Here is a 21112-nt window from a genome sequence, read left to right as displayed (position 1 = left end):
TTTTAAATGTTTAACCTTTTATTTAACTGAGGTAACAGAGTCACTGTGTTTAGTAAAAATCGGTCAAGTGCTAGTCAGACTCACACGAAGGGTTCCGTACCATCGATCGTACAATAAATAACACTTTTTAGAATTCCGTACCTCAAAAGAAAAAATGAAACCCTTATAGTATTAAGTATAGAAACATTTGTAATAGAATAATAAAGTAGTAGTAAGTATAGAAACATTTGTAATAGAATAATAAAAGAAACAAGAGAAAAATACTTTAGGAAAAAAATTTACAAACACTCAGGGGACTCTAAAAAAATATGGGAAATTCTGAATGAAGCTTCTAATCGAAAAACTAAACAAAAGTTGCCAATTAAGGAAATGTTAATAAACAACAAAATGGTAAATTTTTCGTCTGACCCAAATAACATAACAAATGCTCTTAATAGTTTTTACTGTTCAGTAGGACATGACCTTGCTAAAAAGCATCTACACAATATAGGGGTTACAGAGCAATACCTATGCAACAAAATTAATTTCTCCCATGCAGATAAAACTTTTTATTTAAGACCTACAAATCCATCTGAAGTAAGTAAATTTATTAACTCTCTAAAAAATACGGAATCCTGTGGACACGACGGCATTACCTCTAAAATATTAAAACTTATGAATCGTGAAATAGCTGCTCCACTCTCATCTATAATTAATTTAAGCTTTAAAACAGGAATATTTCCACAGACCTTAAAAACTGCTATAATTATGCCACTACATAAGAAAGGGCCAACAAACCTAATGTCGAACTATCGTCCTATTTCACTTTTGTCCACTACTTCAAAAATTGTTGAAAAAATAATGAAAACCAGGATTGTCAAGTATACTTCCGATATTCTATATAATAATCAATACGGGTTTAGAGAGGGAACAGGGACCAATGATGCAATAGCTGAATTAACAAAGCAGATTGTTGTAAATCATGAAAATAAAAATAAAACAATTGCTGTTTTTATAGATCTAGCCAAAGCTTTTGACACCATTTCACATCAATTATTACTAAAAAAATTAGAGAGATACGGTTTTACTCGAAATGCTCTTAACTGGTTCAGTAGCTATCTTAAGAACCGGAAACAATTTGTGCGAGTTGAAAATCACATTAGCGCTGAAAACAGTTCAGAAATAGCATTTGGTGTCCCTCAGGGAAGCGTATTAGGCCCTATTCTATTTAATATATATCTTAATGACTTTTGTTCACTACTGACAGACAGACAGACGGACTCTAAGTCTCTATGTTTTGCAGATGACACTGTTTTGTTATTTACAGCCTCCACGTGGGATAGTACCATCCAAAAAGCCGAATATGGCCTTCGCCTGGCTAAAGGGTGGTATGACAATAATCTGCTAACGTTAAATGATGAAAAAACTGTATGCATGTGTTTCTCTCCGACAAGTGCCGGTCTTCCGACCGAGACTCCGAAAATTAAAGTGCACTCTTGCTTGAATAAGTCTGACTGTGTAAACTGCAAAACATTATCATGTACCAATAGCACAACTTATCTTGGTATTATTGTTGATCAACATCTAAGATGGGACGCGCACGTAGACATGCTGACTAATAAAGTCCGAAGTTTGAGCTATATATACAATGATCTAAGAAATATTATGAGTGTCAACCTACTCTTAACAGTGTATTGCTCTTTAACTCAGTCGTTAATATTGTATGGCATCATAGCATGGGGTTCATGTGGATCAACTTTATTAGACAAACTCAATAAGGCTCAAAAACTCAATCTCAAAATTATTTTAAGAAAAAATCGACGATTCCCTACAGAAGAACTATTTAAACTGAGTAAAGTACTAACACCAAGAAAAATATACATATGGCAACTAACAATGTATATGGCAAAATATATAGACGACTTTACGTTTGAGCAAACTCCCAGTCACCTCAGGCAAAGGCAACAAAGATGTTCAGTTCCCCGACGAACATCTGGATTTACCAGTAGACATTTTACAGCTGCGGCGCCAAAACTGTTTAATAATCTTCCTTTGGAGATATCCAAACTGCTTTTATATGCCCAGCGTAATTCCTTAAAGAGAAAACTAAAAATCTATATAAAGAAATTTTTGCTAGAATCCGGTTTTGAAAGTTTTAAATGCCTTTATGACAAGATCTGTTGAAACTCAATGCTATAATCTAAACTTTATCCTATCCTATCTTTATATATTTTTTGAAATATTATTATATAAACACTGTTGCACAAAAAAATAATTTATTTTTTTATTCTTTTGTTTGTAAAAAATGGAAATATAGGCTTAACTCTTTTTTTTTTTTTTTTTTAATCGTAAAATCATAAAATAAATTAATCTTTTTTTCTTTTTTGTCAGCCCTAGCACAGACTACGGTCTATTTGGGCTGCAAAATTCCAAACACCAGTCTGTTTTTTATCTAGTGCTTTGGTCTATACCAACTGGTGAAAAATGTTTCTCTTTAAATTAAGTCTATTACTAAATAAATAAAAATAAAAAATAAAAAAAATTACTTTGTTGTCCGTCTGTCGTGTATGTCAAGAAAACCTATAGGGTACTTCCGGTTGATCTAGAATCATGAAATTTTGTAGTTAGGTAGGTGTTAAATAGTAAAGGAAAAAATCCTAAAATTAAAATGTGTTCATGAACAAATAAATTAGTATTGTCAAAGTAAGATAATTTTACAAAGTGAAGTATCATGTGAAAGGGCTTCTTTACCCGTACATTCTAAAACAGATTTTTGTTTATTTTTATGTATAATTATTAGTTTTTGATTTATCGTGCAATGTCGAAAAAGTACAGTATGGAATTCAATTCTCTTTGATGAATTATATACTATTACTTAATATTATATAATATATAAAACAAGCCAATAACTGTTCGAGTTATTTCATTTATTGATTACAACAGATACAACCTAAGTACAGTATATACAATTAATTTTAGATGAATGATGTTATTAGTGCCTATTAGTAAAAAATAAAAAGTATCAAGAGGTTTTAATCCAATTACCCTAGTGTTGCTTACTACAAAATTTTATTTCCCTATTTTCCATGAGATTCTGGTCTACCTATATCTCTAGACTCTATGGGAATTCTCGGTGCGCGAGTCTGACTCACTTTTTTTTTACCCCACAGAGATCGTGTTTTTTTAACGGGTGTTACGGTTCTGGGTTCTAGACATTTTGAGCCTGGAAATCTTGCTCCAAGAAGACAAGGATCTTTTGGCACGTGGGCGAAATCGGAACTAACGCCGCCATCTTGTTAAGTGTCACGCTGTCATCTTGTCGTGGTGTTGCTAACAAAAAAAACTGAAATTCACATTTTTTTTTATAATTCAAGCTATTCAAACGATAGATACAGCATAAATGCGTCTGCATCTTATAGCTATATTTCGCACTAGATAAATAAAGTATTTGAGAAAGTAAATATGATAGGTTGCAAGTCCATGGCCTATCAATGGTTTTTATGATTATCTTTCGATGTACAAACAGGAACGGCTTTCCTAATTTAACTTACTTACTAGATTTTCAACATTGACATTTTCAAGATATTCCTTAAACTAAAAACTTGAGAAGATTTTATTTGCTGGCAGCCTTTGTACTAGTGCGTGTTTAAATTTTTAATAGGTAGGAGAAATAAAAAACACAAGATTTAAATAAGTTTTATAACCCCTTCAAAAAATGACGTAAAAGGGTTAGGTTTTACTATTACAAGAACCAACTTTATAAAAAAACATAAGTAGGTACCTAAACCAAATACCATTTCACGTTAGTCTACGGACAGACAGACACACGGTGGAATGAAATCAAAATAATATAAAAAAACCGGCTAAGTGCTAGTCAGACTCGCGCACCGAGGGTTCCGTACTCGGGTATTTTTTTCCGACATGTTGCACGATAAATCAAAAACTATTGTGCATTAAAATAAATAAAAATCTGTTTTAGAATGTGCAGGCAAATCCCTTTTATATGATACATACATATGTATTTAATAATGAACACAATATTTTAATTGTTTTTTGTGATATAACCCCAAATTCACGGTTTTCGGATTTTTTTCTTTAATTGTGCTATAAGACCAAACAAAAAAAAACTAAATTAAAATCGGTTCAGTAGTTTAGGAGCTACGATGCCACAGACAGATACACACGTCAAACTTATAACACCCCTCTTTTTGGGTCGGGGGTTAAAAACACATACAAAGCACAACAAAATAAAGGTACAATTTGGCGGCCTTATCGCTACCGACCTCTTCCAGGCAACCAAAATGATGCAAAGGACATAGCAACAGATATTAGAGGTCGGTGGTATAGATATACCAAAATTCAAGAAACAAATAATAGGATTGTTAAGGTCATAAATTGGTTCATCACACTAATATTATAAAGGCGAAAGTTTGTATGTGTATGTGTGTGTATGTGTGTGTGTGTGTGTGTGTGTGTGTGTGTGTGTATGTTTGTTACTCCTTCACGCAAAAACTACTGGACGGATTTGGCTGAAATTTAGAATGGAGATAGATAATATCCTGGATTAGCACATAGGCTACTTTTTATCCCGGAAAATCAAAGAGTTCCCACGGGATTTCAAAAAACCTAAATCCACGCGGGCGAAGTCGCGGGCATCGGCTAGTATTACATATTACTTATTACCTGTATTCACCATTCACCATAATTTGTTAATTAGTATTTCTATTTTATCTTAGGCATAAATTTTAGACAGAAATTTTGTAGAATGTAAACTTTTTTATTGTTTATCAATTATTATTTTTATTTCTTTTGGCACAAGTAGTGACACCTAATTAATAAGTTATGTATCTAATAATGTGTGTGTGTGTGTATAGTTTTATGAATGTATTGATATAACAATTTTCTGGTGTTCTAATAAATATAAATAAATAAATAACTTTGTACTACAATAAACACATTTTCAGACATTACTACTACCCCTTCGGCCGTCTATGAGACCAATTTCATAACAACGTATTCTGTCGTAAAGACTTAATTCGTTCAGAGTTCAGACAGTCAAAACTTACATTTTGTAATCGCATAACTTACACGAGAAATGTTATATTATATCAGTGTGAGTACTCATGTGCTTCACTAGACTGCTATTAAGTGAAGATTTGTAATCGCACAACTTACACGAGAATGGTTTTATACCCGAGTGAGTTCTCATGTGCATCACTAGATTATCATTTCGTGCACATTTATAGTTGCATAATTTACACGAGAATGATTTTATACCCGTGTGAGTTCTCATGTGCGTCACTAAATTCCAATTTCGTGCAAATTTGTGATTGCACAACTTACACGAGAATGGTTTTATACCCGAGTGAGTTCTCATGTGCGGCACTAGATCGCTATTTCGTGCACATTTATAATCGCATAAGTCACACGAGAAAGGTTTTATGCCAGTGTGAGTTCTCATGTGCGTCACTAGATGGCTATTATGTGCACATTTATAATCGCACAACTTACACGAGAATGGTTTTATACCCGTGTGAGTTCTCATGTGCCTCACTAGATCGCGATTTCGAGCACATTTAGAATCGCATAAGTCACACGAGAAAGGTTTTATACCAGTGTGAGTTACCATGTGTCTTGTCAAAAGATATTGATATTTACATTTGTATTGACAAGTCTTGCAAGTGAACCCTCTTACTTCAGAGTGAGTCTTTATATGTTTAACTAAGAGACTTTTTCTATTACAAGTTTTTCGACAAATGTCACAAGTGAACGACCCTTCCTCAGTGTGTAAACTATTTTGTGATGAATTAATACATTGTAATGTATTAATGACATTACTCAGACTAGTACTACTACTAGTGACTGGTACAATGTATTCTGTCGGAAGGACTTCGTTCTGACTTGTTGCCCGATAACTGGAATCTTTAGACGCAATATCCCGACTGTCACAAACCATATCAGTTATTCGTGTTCTCGTCACCGGTCCATCATGTTTCGTAACAACTTTCATATTTGTGAAAATATCATATAACTTGACTACACAATTTTTGAATGTATTAATGTTTACGCTCATTTTACTAGATGATTGGTTTTCAAATTCACCATCGTCATTGATTTTCTGGAATATATCGGCTTCTTCAGTCGCGTGGACTTTGTTCTCGTCATTTGTCGCAACACTCGTCGACAAGGCAGTTACTGAAACAAAACACTTTTCTTACTGTTTTATATTTAGCGTAATAAATAATCGCTATATTCTGGTGTGACTCGCCAGCATGCAGTTGAGCTGTGTAGTTGCTTTTTCGAGAACGTTGGCCTAACATGTAGGTATGACCACTTATCGCATTATATACCGCACTAGCTGACGCCCGCAACTTCGTTTGCGTGGATTTAGGTTTTTCAAAATCTCGTAGGAACTCTTTAATTTTCCGGGATAAAAATAGCCTATGTGTTAATCCAGGGTATAATCTATCTCCATTTTCAATTTCAGCCAAATCCGTTCAGCAGTTTTTGCGTGAAAGAGTAACAAACATACACACAAAGGGGTTTGGGTAAAATTGGTGCCTTTTTTTAGGATTGCGGCCACCGATAAAACTGGTATTTTATGACAGAGCAGCAAAAAACAAACAAAAAATGTTATATAATATATATGGCTAAGTCACATCGGAAGGAAGAAAATGGATGGAAGCCGCAATCGACAGAGAGGCCTGGAAAAGGATGGGGGAGGCTTTTACCCGCAGGGGGCCGCACGCCAAGATTGTTAAAACATTGTAAAAAAAAAAAAAAAATGTAATAGGTGCTATTTAGTGTGTGGAAAATAAAGCTTTAATAATAATAATAATAATAAGTCACATCGGGGCAGAGATATTCCATCTTCAATATGTTAAATTCCATTGATTACACCCAATGTCTTTTTGTAATTGTTCGCATTAAAAGTAGTAAAAAGTGCTTTTTTTTAACTCACAAGCAATGTTCACACCAAAATGCATCATCATAATCATCATTATCAACCGATAGATGCCCACGGCTGGACATTGGGCTCTGGTTAGGACTTCCACGCGCCACGGTTATGCGCCACCCGAATCCAGAGGCTCCCTATGACTTGTTTGATGTCGTCTGTCCACTTAGTGGCGGGGTTGGGGGGGGGGGGGGAGAGGGTCCTCCGACGCCGGAGGTCGCATCTTGGGAAGTTGGGATCCCCACTTCAGCTTCGCAACATGTTTAGCAAACTCTTTCTCCAGCCTTGACATACATAGCGCGATTGTTCGTCCTAGGTATACATACTTATCTACAATTTGCAGAGCTTTTAACAATTACTGCACGAGACAAGAGCATTGGACATGATTTTCGTCCTCCTCACGTTTTTTTTTTAGACTGTTGAGAAATTCTGCTGAGGTCATTAATGTCATTTTGTCAATGTCAAGCCTGTTCCAACCCAGAAGCTTAAAGATTTCTTCCAAAGAAGCGGAAAAGAGCTTCGGGAAGATTACTTCTCCCTGTTGCAATTGGATAAGCCTCGTAGTCTGGTATACGAACTGATATCATGGTGGCCTATTCGTGCAAGCACTTCAGCACTTGGATATATTAGTAGCCGACATCTCTGTGGCAACCTCAATACAGCCTTAGTTTCCACTGAATTGAAGGCTTTCTCATAGTCCGCAAACGGTAAGCAAAGTGGTCGAGTATGATCTTCAGCCTTCTGTATAACCTTTTCTTACATAGGAAAATCCTCATGGATAATACTGCGCTCGGAGAGGTAAGAGTGGTTATTTCGGACGCTTATCGACTAAAACCCCACGGTTTTCCATCTCGTCCGTTGATGCTGGGCATAGGGACACGAATGTATTCAACTGCAACCTAGCTAACGGCACCCGCCAAAGCAGGTCTCGCTCTGGGACTAAAAGGGATCCCTAACGCACAGTTTAAGACTCGCCGGGAACAAAGGCTTGCCTTCCAACTCAAGGACATACTCTTCCACGAGTAACAAACTCTCCGTGCCTATTACCTAGAGATCTTATTCAAGGGTACAAGCGACGGTCATGCACAGCTTGCCTGCGCCCGATTCTCCTGCGGTGCATGGGATGAGAGTTTTTGGCTTCCACTATCAACCTCTCTACTGCCTCCTTCTGCGTCATTACTTCCTCACTGTAGGAGACCATCGGTTTTCAAGCCCTCTCACTGTCTACCATGGATTTGGCCACGAAGTCTTGCCCCATAATTTCCACCAGCGATTGGCGCGGCTCCGCTTATGCCGGGCACTCAGACAGCGTATACTGTGCCGTGTCTGAAGCACAATCCTATCTGGGCTCTCTTCACACCACCTTGCCCAGCTATTTCCCAAAGCACCCGAACCTCAAAAGAATCTGTACAAGGTGAAACGTGAGTGGTCCGTGCTTCCTCTTCATCCACTCCTCGAGGGTAGAACGGATAGCCTCAATAGTCTTGTGACTGTGGGTGACTCGAGCCACCTCTGCCAATGGAAAAGGAACTCGATCTGCGCTAATAGCTGCCACCCATCTACTTCCGTCGCACGGGTGTTCCGCCAGTCAACGTGCATCCACCCTACTCTGGTACACACAAGCCAGTGTCATAGCGTCCAGTTCCCATGGTGGGGTCCCAGCCAAAACACAGGATGCCTCTAGGTTATGGTTCGATATCCTCTTTGGGTATTCTGTATAACCTGCCGTAACGGTGTGGGTATGATCTATGGTACTGAAGCCTATTCGGAATACGGCTTGTTCGGGAGGCTGGAAACCTACGAGCGAGACGATTCGTGATGACTTTCGAGAACAACTTATAGACATGGCTCAGCAGGGATATGGGTCTTTAATTCTTTAACAAGGCAGTATCTCCCTTTTTAAAGAACAGAACCACTACGCTTTTGTGCCATGCCTCTGGCGTTATGCCCTCGTGGATGACAGGACTATACAAGCGCTGGAAGACCTATGTAATGGTTTTCCATCTGTTTTCAGGAGTTCTGCTGTGATTCCATCATCACCTGGTGCCTTGTTGTTCTTGAGTTGCTTGAGAGCCATACTAATCTCATATAGGCTGACGTCCGGGACATCTTCGGTGTAGCGTCGAGTCAATTTGGCTCTAGGATCTCTAGCCAAATCTTCAACAGGCTTTTGTGTAGTGGTTTAGGACTGTCCATAGAACTTCTCCCAAAATACAAATAGAGGCGCATCATGTTTATAGCTCAGCCAATCACAGCGCAGGGTTCGTCTACTTACGGTCAGCGCACGGTGGGCAAATGCTCGAAGTTTTAAGTCCCGAATTCAGTCCCATCATTCCTTGAGAAGAATTTACTTTGTTTAGGTATATAACCTGGAGATCATAGGGACTACATACTCTCATCATCATCATCATCATTATCAACCAATAGAGGTCACTGCTTCATATAAGTTTCTTGTAGGGACTTCCACACGTTACGGGCTTGCGCCAACCGAATTCAGTGGCTCCCTGTGGCTCGTTTGATGTCGTTTGTCCATCATGTGGGGGTTGTTTTAGCTCAAAATAAGGTCATTTTATCTTTATACATCCTATGCATTGTCGTATCTACATATTTAAAGATATTATACAGTTAGAAAGTGCATTTGAAATCGGATTTCATGCTTCAAGTTTAATTTTTCAAATTAAAATATCTCAGCTCCGATGTCACATTATTTACTATCATTACAATGTTTAAAGTAGCACTATAAAATAACACAAATACCATCAGTGGCCGCAACAAAAAAAAAAGGCACCACTGCTCCATACAAAGTTACCCAAACCCCTTTCGCCTTTATAAAATTAGAAGTGTGATATAATCATTTTACATTATAGAAATAAGATAGAAGAAATAAGGTTAAAAGCATTAGCGCATATGAACTGTTTTTTGGGTTCCATTCCCAAAGGGTAAAAACAGAGCCCTAATAATGTCACCTTGCTGTCTGTCTGTCCGTCTGTCCGCATATCACAGGCCCCTAGCTCGGCGATGAAATGAGTTACAAAACTGAAATTTTGGTAATTAATGTAAAACGTTGATTCAAACCAAACATTGAATTACTTCAAGGGGGCCTCCCATGCATGAAAAAGGGGCTTTTGACATATTTGCGTCATATGTCCGATTTGAATCCGAGGCACATACGAGATATTCTCATTTCTCACGGATGACGGACAGACCTCGGATGACGGAACTCGGATCAGATAAGTGCGTAACCGTCCTAAGAGTTGCAGCTCAGAGTCAACTGCAATTTACTATTATTATAAGATTAGTACGTAGAATAAAAAAATACAGAGCTTATACATAAAATATTTTAATGATATAATTTAATAGCTTGTTATAATTATTATTTAATATCTATTGTATTTTTACAAAAGGTAAGTAACAATTTTTGATCAATTATAAAATTTAGTATATGGCAAGGTCTGTCAAAGCCGGCGTGACGTAGGTACTCAGATCCTCCTTGACACAACACAAAGCGCACTGTCTGTTGTAGAGTATCTGCTGAGTATTCTCCGGTGACGGAGTGAGGCGAGCCCTTCACCAACATGATGGTATTCACCAGTGTGGGCATAACATGACATATTAGACTCCAGCTATGTGTACATTCGTATTTACAAATTTTACAAAAAATTGGGTTATCGCCAGTCTAAGTGTATGTGTGTATGAGTATAGGCAACTTCTAGGCAAGTGCGCTCCATCTTAGGATGCATCATCACTTGCTAGAAGGTCTGATTGCAGCTAAGCGCTAGACTATAATTAAAAATATATATATGAGTTCTCAAATACTTAAGGAAATCATTTTTTTCATATGCATTTATAATTGCATAACTACAAGATACCCGTGTGAGTTCTCATGTGCCTCACTAGATGGCTATTATATGCAGATATATAATCGCATAACTTACACGAGAATGGTTTTATACCTGAGTGAGTTCTCATGTGCGTTACTAGATCGCCATTTCGTGCACATTTGTAATTGCATAAATTACACGAGAATGGTTTTATACCCGTGTGAGTTCTCATGTGCGTCACTAGACCGCCATTTCGTGCACATTTATAATCGCACAACTTACACGAGAATGGTTTTATACCCGTGTGAGTTCTCATGTGCGGCACTAGATGGCTATTTCGAGCACATTTATAATCGCACAACTTACACGAGAATGGTTTTATACCCGTGTGAGTACTCATGTGCAGCATTAGAGTGCTATTTCGTGCAGATTTATAATCGCATAACTTACACGAGAATGGTTTTATTCCCGTGTGAGTTACCATGTGTGTCACTAGATGGCTATTATGTGCAGATTTGTAATCGCATAACTTACACGAGAATGGTTTTATACCCGTGTGAGTTCTCATGTGCGACACTAGATGGCTATTTCGTGCACATTTGTAATCGCATAACTTACACGAGAATGGTTTTATACCCGTGTGAGTTCTCATGTGCGATACTAGATGGCTATTTCGAGCACATTTATAATCGCATAAGTCACACGAGAAAGGTTTTATACCAGTGTGAGTTACCATGTGTCTTGTCAAAAGATATTGATATTTACATTTGTATTGACAAGTCTTGCAAGTGAACACTCTTACTTCAGAGTGAGTCTTTATATGTTTAACTAAGAGACTTTTTCTATTATAAGTTTTTCGACAAATGTCACAAGTGAACGACCCTTCCTCAGTGTGTAAACTATTTTGTGATGAATTAATGCATTGTGCTGTATTAATGACATTACTCAGACTAGTACTACTACTAGTGACTGGTACAATGTATTCTGTCGGAAGGACTTCGTTCTGACTTGTTGCCCGATAACTGGAATCTTTAGACGCAATATCCCGACTGTCACAAACCATATCAGTTATTCGTGTTTTCGTCACCGGTCCATCATGTTTCGTAACAACTTTCATATTTGTGAAAATATCATATAACTTGACTACACAATTTTTGAATGTATTAATGTTTACGCTCATTTTACTAGATGATTGGTTTTCAAATTCACCATCGTCATTGGTTTTCTGGAATATATCGGCTTCTTCAGTCGCGTGGCCTTTGTTCCCATTTGTCGCAACACTCGTCGACAAGGCAGTTGCTGAAACAAAACACTTTTCTTACTGTTTTATATTTAGCGTAATAAATAATCGCTATATTCTGGTGTGATTCGCCAGCACGCAGTTGAGCTGTGTAGTTGCTTTTTCGACAAAGTTGGCCTAACGTGTAGGTATGACCACTTATGGCCGCGCTTACATTTAGACCAAAAAATGCAAGTTTTCGAGCTCCAAATTAAACATCATAGGAAAGACTTCCACATAATTGAATACATGTTTAAAATAAATCAATCTTTCGTATTAACAGTTAATGTAACATTTTTGAAAAAACCATTTTATTTATTTTGTAGTGACCAATCTCCCGCGCCTTGTTTTAATGAAAACAATAACAGACTAAACTTTGAAGCCCTATATCTGTCTTTAAAAATGATCTGATTTATTGAAAAAAATATTTAAACATTAGAAATATAATCCTATTGACACATAATGTACTAAAATATTGATTTTTAATCACATTACTGAGTAAAAAACAAAGAACTGTTGCCAATTTTTGCAAATTATATGGCTAGTTTAACACGATTTTTAACCCCCGACCCAAAAAGAGGGGTGTTATAAGTTTGACGTGTGTATCTGTGTGTCTGTGTGTCTGTGTATCTGTGTATCTGTGTGTCTGTGTATCTGTCTGTGGCATCGTAGCGCCTAAACGAATGAACCGATTTTAATTTACTTTTTTTTGTTTGAAAGGTGGCTTGATTGAGAGTGTTCTTAGCTATAATCCAAAAAAAATGGTTCAGCCGTTTAAGAGTTATCAGCTCTTTTCGTGTATTCTTGTAGAAAAGAAGGTTAGATAACCGTTAGGTTCATAATATTATGTCAATTGACAAATGTCAAGCTGTCAAGATGGACGTTGCCTAAATACATAATTATTTATTTGAAAATGATGTTTTGGAAAACTCAGATACTTTAGATAGTAGGCGCGGAATAGTCCAAGAAAAACAGTTCAGCCGTTTGAAAGTTATCAGGTCTTTTCTAGTTACTGTAACCTTCACTTGTCGGGGGTGTTATAAATTTTTAATTTACACTTGTTGTATTGAATAAAGCATAACTTCATTCAAAAATGTATGTGAAAATAAACTATGTTCTTTAACGAATCTATTTATGTAGTTTTGGTGACAATCCATTTATTTGATCCAACATAAAAATAATAATAAACATCACTCCAAATTGCAATAAGTAGCCACGCAATAAACAAAATAGTCTTTTTAAATATGATAAGATTTGTATGTCTTGTATAAAATCTGTGTCACTCGCCAGACATACAGAAACATAGAGTTTACTCTATGGTTCATGAAATAATACGGACTTTTGAAAATTCCGTGATCCTACAAAACTTATCTGCGAAACGTTATATTGTGGTGTTATTGAAATTAATTATTATTATTTAACTTCATATTAAAATGTCGAGTGACGACGATGATGGCAGTAGAAATTTAATTTCAAAAACTATTTATGCTCAAAGTGTAATAGACGATTTGCTCCCAGAAATTTCTTAAGACAGATAGGTAGGTATAGACTATTTAAGCATACGAAGATTTTGATTTCATTGTCTCGCGAGGTGTGAAAAGCAGAGTATTCAACTTGGGGATAATGCTGTCTTAGTCTTGGGCACCCCTAAACGCAGCGCTTCACTCAGGATTCTAGATGTAACACCCTCGCTACGCTCGGGAGTTACTCTAAGATCCCTCGTTCGCTTGGGATTTATCCAGGTGCCCGTGACGTAAGACATTACATTATCCCCATGTTGCGTAATCTATTATTTAAAAGCATTGTGATGTTAAGTTCATTATTTAATATTGTTTATGGGCTATTACTGATAGGCTACTTTTGTTTTTGGGAAACCAAAAGTTCCCACGGGATTTTTAACAACCTAAATCCACGCGGGCCAAGCTGCGGGCATCGGCTAGTTTATAACATGTACGAGTAGTGATATTGAATGATAAATAATGCAGTATCTTACCTGCGGCGAGCGCAGCGTGTGTGCAAGTGCTGGGGTCTGCCGCCCTGTGGAATATCAGAATATCCCTATTTCATAGACAAACATGACAATGTTATAATTATTATCACAATACTTATAAGTTTTCATGGTGAAATGTTCTAAATAATTATTCAATTCAATTGCATTAGAAAAGGTACAAAGGTTTTTAGTGAAAATCGAACCTGTTACCTACTAGGGAAGGTATTATGTATTATAATATTAGTTATTACATGGATTGCCACTAATTTGCTATATCTCTAAATATGTTCAGCACTTAATTTAGATGGGACCTACCTGTTAATAACCTTTGTCTAGAAAAAACCGGCTAAGTGCGAGTCAGACTCGCGCACCGAGGGTTCCGTATTCGGGTATTATTTCCCGACATTTTGCACGATAAATCAAAAACTATTATGCATGAAAATAAATAAAAATATGTTTTAGAATGTATGAGAAAACCCTTTTCTATGATACCCTACTTGGTATAGTTATCTTATTTTTAAAATTGAAACCCATTTTAATTATTTTTTAATGATGTAGCCACAAATTCGCGGTTTTCAGATTCATTCCTGTACTTGGGCCTGTATAAGACCTACCTACCTACCAAATTTCATGATTCTAGGTCAACGGGAAGTACCCTATAGGTTTCTTGACAGACAGACAGACAGAAAACGAAGTGACCCTATAAAGGTTCCGTTTTTCCTTTTGAGGTACGGAACCCTAAAAATTGAGAAAAAAGAATTGTTTTGTGCTTAATTGATAGGTAAGTAGAGACAGCAGATGAAAGAGAAGGAAAGGGTACTGTGATACTGGCACAAGTGTACACTAACTATTAAACTAGATGTTATTGGCAGTGGTAAGTGGCAGGTATACTGACTTGTTCTCAGTGAGGAGTGAAGAGCGTGACGCGCTACAGCTCACAGCTGTACGAGGCTCGCACACTCGTGATGTGTCATATTCCCCATCATCATCGCCATTCTGCCAAAACAAAACTAATTCTTGACATTTTCGTTCTTCGAGAGTTTGAGAGGTACTCTTAACAACAAAACAAGCTATTATAGGAACTTAACAAGTTGATGAAAGTGATTACTAGTGGGAAACAATCTCACCTGCAGATGCATGCTCACATGTTGCATGTATGCATGTTCAAGGAGGAATTCTTCCAAACAAAGTGTACATTGGAAAGGAGCACTTTCGTACTTTAATGGATCCGGAACAAAATCATCGACATTTTCATCATCTTCATACATCACTTCCGTGTCTTCATCAACCGACATAGAGTCATCAGTTTCTTCAGTTTTCACAACAAACATGTGTTCAGATTCCTCTTTTTCTGCCTGTTTGTCTTCTGGGGGGTGTTCTAGTATGTGTAAGTCGCAGTGGTCAGGTCCCAGTGTTGTCAACACCATGTTACTCTTTAGTTGGTGTTTTGACCGGTTTATCATTTCTACATGTTGCCTTGTTATCTGTTGAGAGACAAGTTAAATATTCAATGTGTACAGTACAAGGATACAAAAAGTACGCAAGTTTATGTAACAAGTACTCACCAATTCATGTTTTTCAACTAAGTCCATCATCAGTGCACGGGCTCTCAAGCTTTTGTCTCTAAATCTATTAAATTTTATCAGACTGTGAGCACATTGTACACAAAGTGTTTGTTTTAGGTTCGCTAGATCACACAACTGAAACAACACACAAGTAAAGTATTCAAACATTACTTAAACAATTCTTGTTGTCTATAAGTGTGAAAGGGTGTTTGTTTGTTGGTTTGTCAAGAGCAACGGTAATCAATCTACGTGAGTTTTTTACAAGGGTATTTTTAAAGATAGCCGTGATAGCCTAGTAGTTACGACGTCCGCCTCCTACTCCGAGGGTCAGGGTTTGGGTCCCGGGCACGCACCTCTATTTTTTCAGAGTTATGTGCGTTTTACTTTTAAGCTATTAAATGTTCTCAAATGTGTGAAATCTGCCAATCCACACAGTGGTAGACACCCTTGCCATTCTAAAAGCAGATCTGTACTTAGTAGTGAGCCAGCCACGGGTTGATGATTAAGATGATAATGATAGTTAAAGACCTGAGCCCTGACCTGACCAGAGCGACATTGGCTACTTTTCATCTCAGAAAATCAAAGATCTCACACAAGATTTTAACAATGTAAGTCCATGCAGACAATGTTGTGGGCATTATCTAGTATTATGATTGCTGAAATTTGTCTGTCTGTCTGCAAACTTACTACTCCCATCTGTTTCAATTCAATTTATTTTTAATTTCATACAGAGATAGCTTGCATCTTGCTACTTTTTGTCCCGAGAAACTGAAGAATTTCTACAAATTTAAAAAAAAAAACTTATATCCACATGGACAAAGGCATGGGCACCATCTAGCAGATCATAAATTAACAACTTACACGATGTCCAGTTAACTTTTCATATGCTTCTTGCAATTTGTGTTTACCCATTAGGAACAGCTTGCTGTCAGTGTCTAGGCATATCATGCAAACCTGTAAATGCACTGTTAGTTACTTCTACAGTACTGTGCTGCAACAGGTATGTGAGGAAAAAGCAAATTCAGATCCAATATATTAAAAGTGGTGATAGTGTAGTGGTTAAGACGGTGGCCTTCCAGCCAGAGGGTCCAGTGTTCCAGACTTGGCACCTCTTATTTTCAGTCATGTGCATTTTAAGTAGGTAACTAAATATCACTTGCTTTAATGGTGATGAAAACATTGTAAGGAAACCTGCATGCTTGAGTTCTCCGTAATGTACTCAAAGGTGTGTGAAGTCTGCCAATCTGCACTTTGACAACCTCCCTGACACAGTGGTCCTATTAGTGGGATGTCCTGGGTTCCATTCCTGGTAGGGTTTGGAATTTTACAATTTCTAAATTACTGGTCTAGTCTAGTGGGAGTCTTCGGCCGTGGCTAGGAACCACCCTACCGGCAAAGCCATGCTGCCAAGTGATTTACTGTTCCGGTATGATGCTGTTTTTATTTTTTTATTATATTTGACTAACCAACATTTTTATACATACAAATATTTACAAAAATATAATCATTTATAACTAAAAGACCCATCATATAAATGTTAATAAATGGCTAGTACAGAAGATTAATATGTGTAGAAACCAAAGGGGTATTGGTTCAATCAAAACTGCCATACCCCTTCCAGGTTAGCCGCTTCCATCTTAGACTGCAACGTCACTAACCACCAGGTGAGATTGCAGTCAAGGGTTAACTTGTATCTGAATAAAAAATAAAACATCTTCATGGTAGACTATGGCCAGACCCTTCTTACTCTGAGAGGTTGATGTTGATGATATTATGTCTTAGCTCCTACTCCTTCCTCAGTCACACTAGATCTGTTTGTGTACTTAAATGATTTACTTACTAACAATACATAACATGGCACTATGAGTTACCTGCACTGTGGAAGGCATAGCGCTGATTTCTATTTGCCTCAAGCCACCTCCTGTTTCATGAATGTCATCACACAGAAAATGCTGCGAGCAGACCACAGCAGAGTCTGGTAGGTGACTGTCCTGTTGGCCGAGGGCTCGGAGCCACGCAGCACGGCGATGCACTTCGCTGGGGAAACTGCAAATTAGCATTTTTATGTTATGTACACAAGCAAACAAAAATATATTCGTGATCAATGTTGAGTGATCAGTAGCCCAGAAGGTAGTGGAATAGTTACATTTCATCTTAAAAAAAAGAGCAACAGCTGAGTTTCTTGCTGGCTCTTCTCAGTAGAAACTTCTTCCCGCACCGGTGGTAGAGTAGGTAATATCTAAAATAATACCTACTAGGTATCATAAGTGGCACATGCTGTCCTGCATGAAATAAAGTCAAATGTGTGTGCCCGGGATCCTCATACCTCCCCAATACAAGGCTGACGTCGTAGCCACTAGGCCATCAGCACTCTTCAATCTTCAGCAACAAACCAACAAACATATACCCTAACTTTAAGCTCTAATTAAGAATGATATGTGTAATTTTACCTACCAGAGGTTTGAGGAAGCCATCTAAACAGAGCAATCGAGGGGTAACTTGTATCAAGTAGTGACCCGGGATGTCCATCACATCACACTAATATTATAAAGGAGAAAGTGTGTGTGTATGTTTGTTACTCCTTCACGCAAAAACTACAGGACGGATTGGGCTGAAATTTAGAATGAAGATAGATTTTACCCTGGATTAGCACATAGGCTACTTTATATCCCGGAAAACCAAAGAGTTCCCACGGGAATTTTAACAAACCTGCATCCACGCGAACGATGTCGCGGGCATCAGCTAGTAGGACATAATGCTGGGACGTTGTATTGCATATGTATTTAAACTCTGGTTTGTTTGCCACGAGATCCAAGCCGTAGGACTACTGTGTCTCTTTATACTGTGCTGTGACAAGTGAGAACTTGACTACGGCTTTGGCTACGTGAACGGTGAAAATGTATCACTTGCAAGTAAACTTAAATATACTCACCCATGGAAACTAATCCTCTGCCCATCCCTTTCCGATACATTTTCCGAAGCATTTTTGCAGAAAGGCACAAAACACCGCATTTTTAATGCTTAGAAGCTCAAGCCTTAAGCCAGCTCAAGCTGAGCTATCCGAAAAGTAAAACGTAGTGACTAGTGATTATATTATTCTCTTTGATCCAACTTTGATCCGAATCACAGATCAGTGATCACTATTCACTACACCGAAATCCGAATACCTAGTACCTCTGGAGTACACTGAATTCATTGAATAGGTAGGTACCTATTGAATATTATGATTATGATTGAATTGGACAATTGGTGCACATGCACTTATACACATGTATTTACAAAGTACTCTGTGGGACACTGTGACACAGGTTACGTATATTGTAACTGGTAGTAACTAACATAGAGTAGGATTTTATTTTATTTTTTTATTCTGGCTTTACTCTGATTAGCCAATGTCAAGTTTGTGATATTTTCAAGTTATTGAATTTATACAAGTATGGACTCCGTCTGCGCCGGCGCCCACCGGCATACGCGAGGCGCCCCTTTAGAGCGCTTCCCAGTCAGTTCCACCACCAAAAAACACCAACTAACACAAAAACCAGCCACTCTTAACAAAAAAAAACACTCCAAACAAGCACAGCACGCGCGCCAGCAAACGCCATCGCAGACGAAGTCCTATAGAGTAGGATGTATATAGGGTAACTAATACCTAATCTGTGGACACAGGTACAGCTGGTATAGTGCGTTTCATCGAATAGTACCTATGGCGTTATGTTGGCTCCCCTGTCTGTTGAGTGGTCATTGGCACCATATTGGCATGAGAAAACGCAGATTTTGTTTATTTTTATTTCATTCTTTCAGGAAAATCAAATGAAAATAAACAAAATCTGCGTCTTCGCAAATGTGGTGCCAACAAAGACCTTACACTTACTAACTAGACTGTGTACCAAAAATTTTTGTTAGGCTAAAATGAGATCTATTGCATTATATTAGGGTAGCTATTTCCATTATGATCGGTAGCTATCTAAAAGCGGTCCTGGTGAGAAGGCTTCCGAGGGTAGTGTGTCCTTGTCTGACGTCTTGCCAGCTCAACTAATTTATTGGGTTTGGTAGTAATGGTAGAAAATTTTATATTTAGCATTTTTATGATTTACCAAAACGAACAATCCTTAAACTTTGAAACTCAATTTTAATATTTCTACAGTTTATATGAATAATAATTATCTCGTTGTATTTAGAAAATAATCCATTAATACTGAGTAAAAGTAGTACTTAAATGTTTGGGACTGGTAATACTAAATGCAATATGGTGGTTTGTTTACTTGGTTGTTTGGTTGATTTTCGTACTTCGATTTGCGATTGTGTACATTTTTCTTATAAACCTGTTTGTTTTTCATGAAAAATGGTGAATTCAAGTTGTGTGACAGGGTGCAAAAATGAGTCTTATCCTGGTAGCAGCTTTTCTTTCCACAGGTAAGTGAAAACAACAATCATATTCTTTAGGTTAACCATGAATTATGTGGATCAAAGATTTTTCTAGTTTCGTAGAAGTAGGCAGATACGTCCCGACTGACTTAAATTGGAGATTTATACTACTAATCTACTATTATAAGAAAAATGAATCTCAGAAATGTTTGTACGCGCATAGCCGATCGACGGCACCAAATTGGATATTTCATTTTTTAACCCCCGACCCAAAAAGAGGGGTGTTATAAGTTTGACGTGTGTATCTGTGTATCTGTGTGTCTGTGTATCTGTGTATCTGTGTATCTGTCTGTGGCATCGTAGCGCCTAAACGAATGAACCGATTTTAATTTACTTTTTTTTGTTTGAAAGGTGGCTTGATCGAGAGTGTTCTTAGCTATAATCCAAAAAAATTGGTTCAGCCGTTTAAAAGTTATCAGCTATTTTCTAGTTTTCTTGTAGAAAAGAAGGTTAGATAACCCTTAGGTTCATAATATTCAAGTGTCAATTGACAAATGTCAAGCTGTCAAGATGGACGTTGCCTAGATATACATAATTATTTATTTGAAAATGATTTGTCGGGGGTGTTGAAAATTTTTAATTTACACTTGTTATTGTGTTTGTTAGTATCAGGAGATGGTTTTATTAAAAAATATTATTCGGAATTCCCGGGCGAAGCTGGGCCAGGCAGCTAGTTTTTAATATAGAAAAATCTTAGTTCGAAGTTGGAAATACTGTCCGACGAACGGCGAAGCTCTTGACTTGCCCTCTATTACTTACGGGTCCTAAACATAGCTGGTGTAATGTGGGTGATATTCACCTCTGCATACATCTTTGGGTAGGTACCTACCTAACAAGGTTACACTATGTTATGTTAACTTAAGTTGCCTCGAAGTTTTGTTAGTAACAGAAACTTAATCTATGTTAGTCATTATATTTCTTGTATTGCAGGTTTCCGAAGAATGAAAATCAGAAATTGAAGTGGGGAAATGCAGTGCCTGGAAAAATCTCAAAATCGTCTGTTGTTTGCAGTGCGCATTTTAAATGTGACGACTTTGTTCCTGGTTATATTAGGAAAATGCAATGTATAAAAACAAATCATTAAATAATTATTGCAAT

The 21112-nt window shown here is 37.4% G+C and overlaps 1 protein-coding gene and 1 long non-coding RNA gene across 4 annotated transcripts; one reads left to right on the top strand and one right to left on the bottom strand.

Annotated features, from left to right (window-relative positions):
* Positions 1 to 4648: 4648 nt before the first annotated feature.
* On the bottom strand, positions 4649 to 18933 carry LOC123878746 (zinc finger protein 37-like). 3 transcript variants are annotated; one of them, XM_045926046.1, is made up of 9 exons: positions 18522 to 18933; positions 17461 to 17635; positions 16451 to 16543; positions 15590 to 15724; positions 15152 to 15508; positions 14920 to 15020; positions 14028 to 14071; positions 11965 to 12054; positions 4649 to 6174 (listed from the first exon to the last, which is right to left on the bottom strand). In XM_045926046.1, exons 1-9 carry the CDS (start codon positions 18599 to 18601, stop codon positions 5078 to 5080), a joined length of 2172 nt encoding a protein of 723 aa, XP_045782002.1. In that variant the 5' UTR covers positions 18602 to 18933; the 3' UTR covers positions 4649 to 5077. The 3 variants fall into 3 exon arrangements, with proteins under 3 accessions (XP_045782002.1, XP_045782001.1, XP_045782003.1); XM_045926045.1 differs by having other exon boundaries at positions 4649 to 5524; positions 11240 to 12054; positions 18522 to 18930; XM_045926047.1 differs by lacking the exon at positions 11965 to 12054.
* Positions 18934 to 19741: 808 nt separating this feature from the next.
* Positions 19742 to 21112, top strand: LOC123878754. The gene is made up of 2 exons (XR_006798870.1): positions 19742 to 20002; positions 20945 to 21112. It is a non-coding gene; the product is annotated as an uncharacterized LOC123878754 (long non-coding RNA).

Source organism: Maniola jurtina, chromosome 26 (genome assembly GCF_905333055.1).
Source record: "Maniola jurtina chromosome 26, ilManJurt1.1, whole genome shotgun sequence".
Taxonomy (NCBI): domain Eukaryota; kingdom Metazoa; phylum Arthropoda; class Insecta; order Lepidoptera; family Nymphalidae; genus Maniola; species Maniola jurtina.
This window is presented reverse-complemented; position numbering and strand designations above follow the sequence as displayed.

What these genes read in the sequence shown, in the direction of transcription:
- LOC123878746 (XM_045926045.1), bottom strand. Translation starts at nt 18,601, where the DNA reads ATGCGGTGTTTTGTGCCTTTCTGCAAAAATGCTTCGGAAAATGTATCG. An exon ending in CTATGCCTTCCACAGTGCAG is followed by an intron (nt 16,544 to 17,460) that starts GTAACTCATAGT and finishes GTGCATTTACAG; the next exon opens with GTTTGCATGATATGCCTAGA. An exon ending in ACACGCTGCGCTCGCCGCAG is followed by an intron (nt 12,055 to 14,027) that starts GTAAGATACTGC and finishes GTTTTGTTTCAG; the next exon opens with CAACTGCCTTGTCGACGAGT.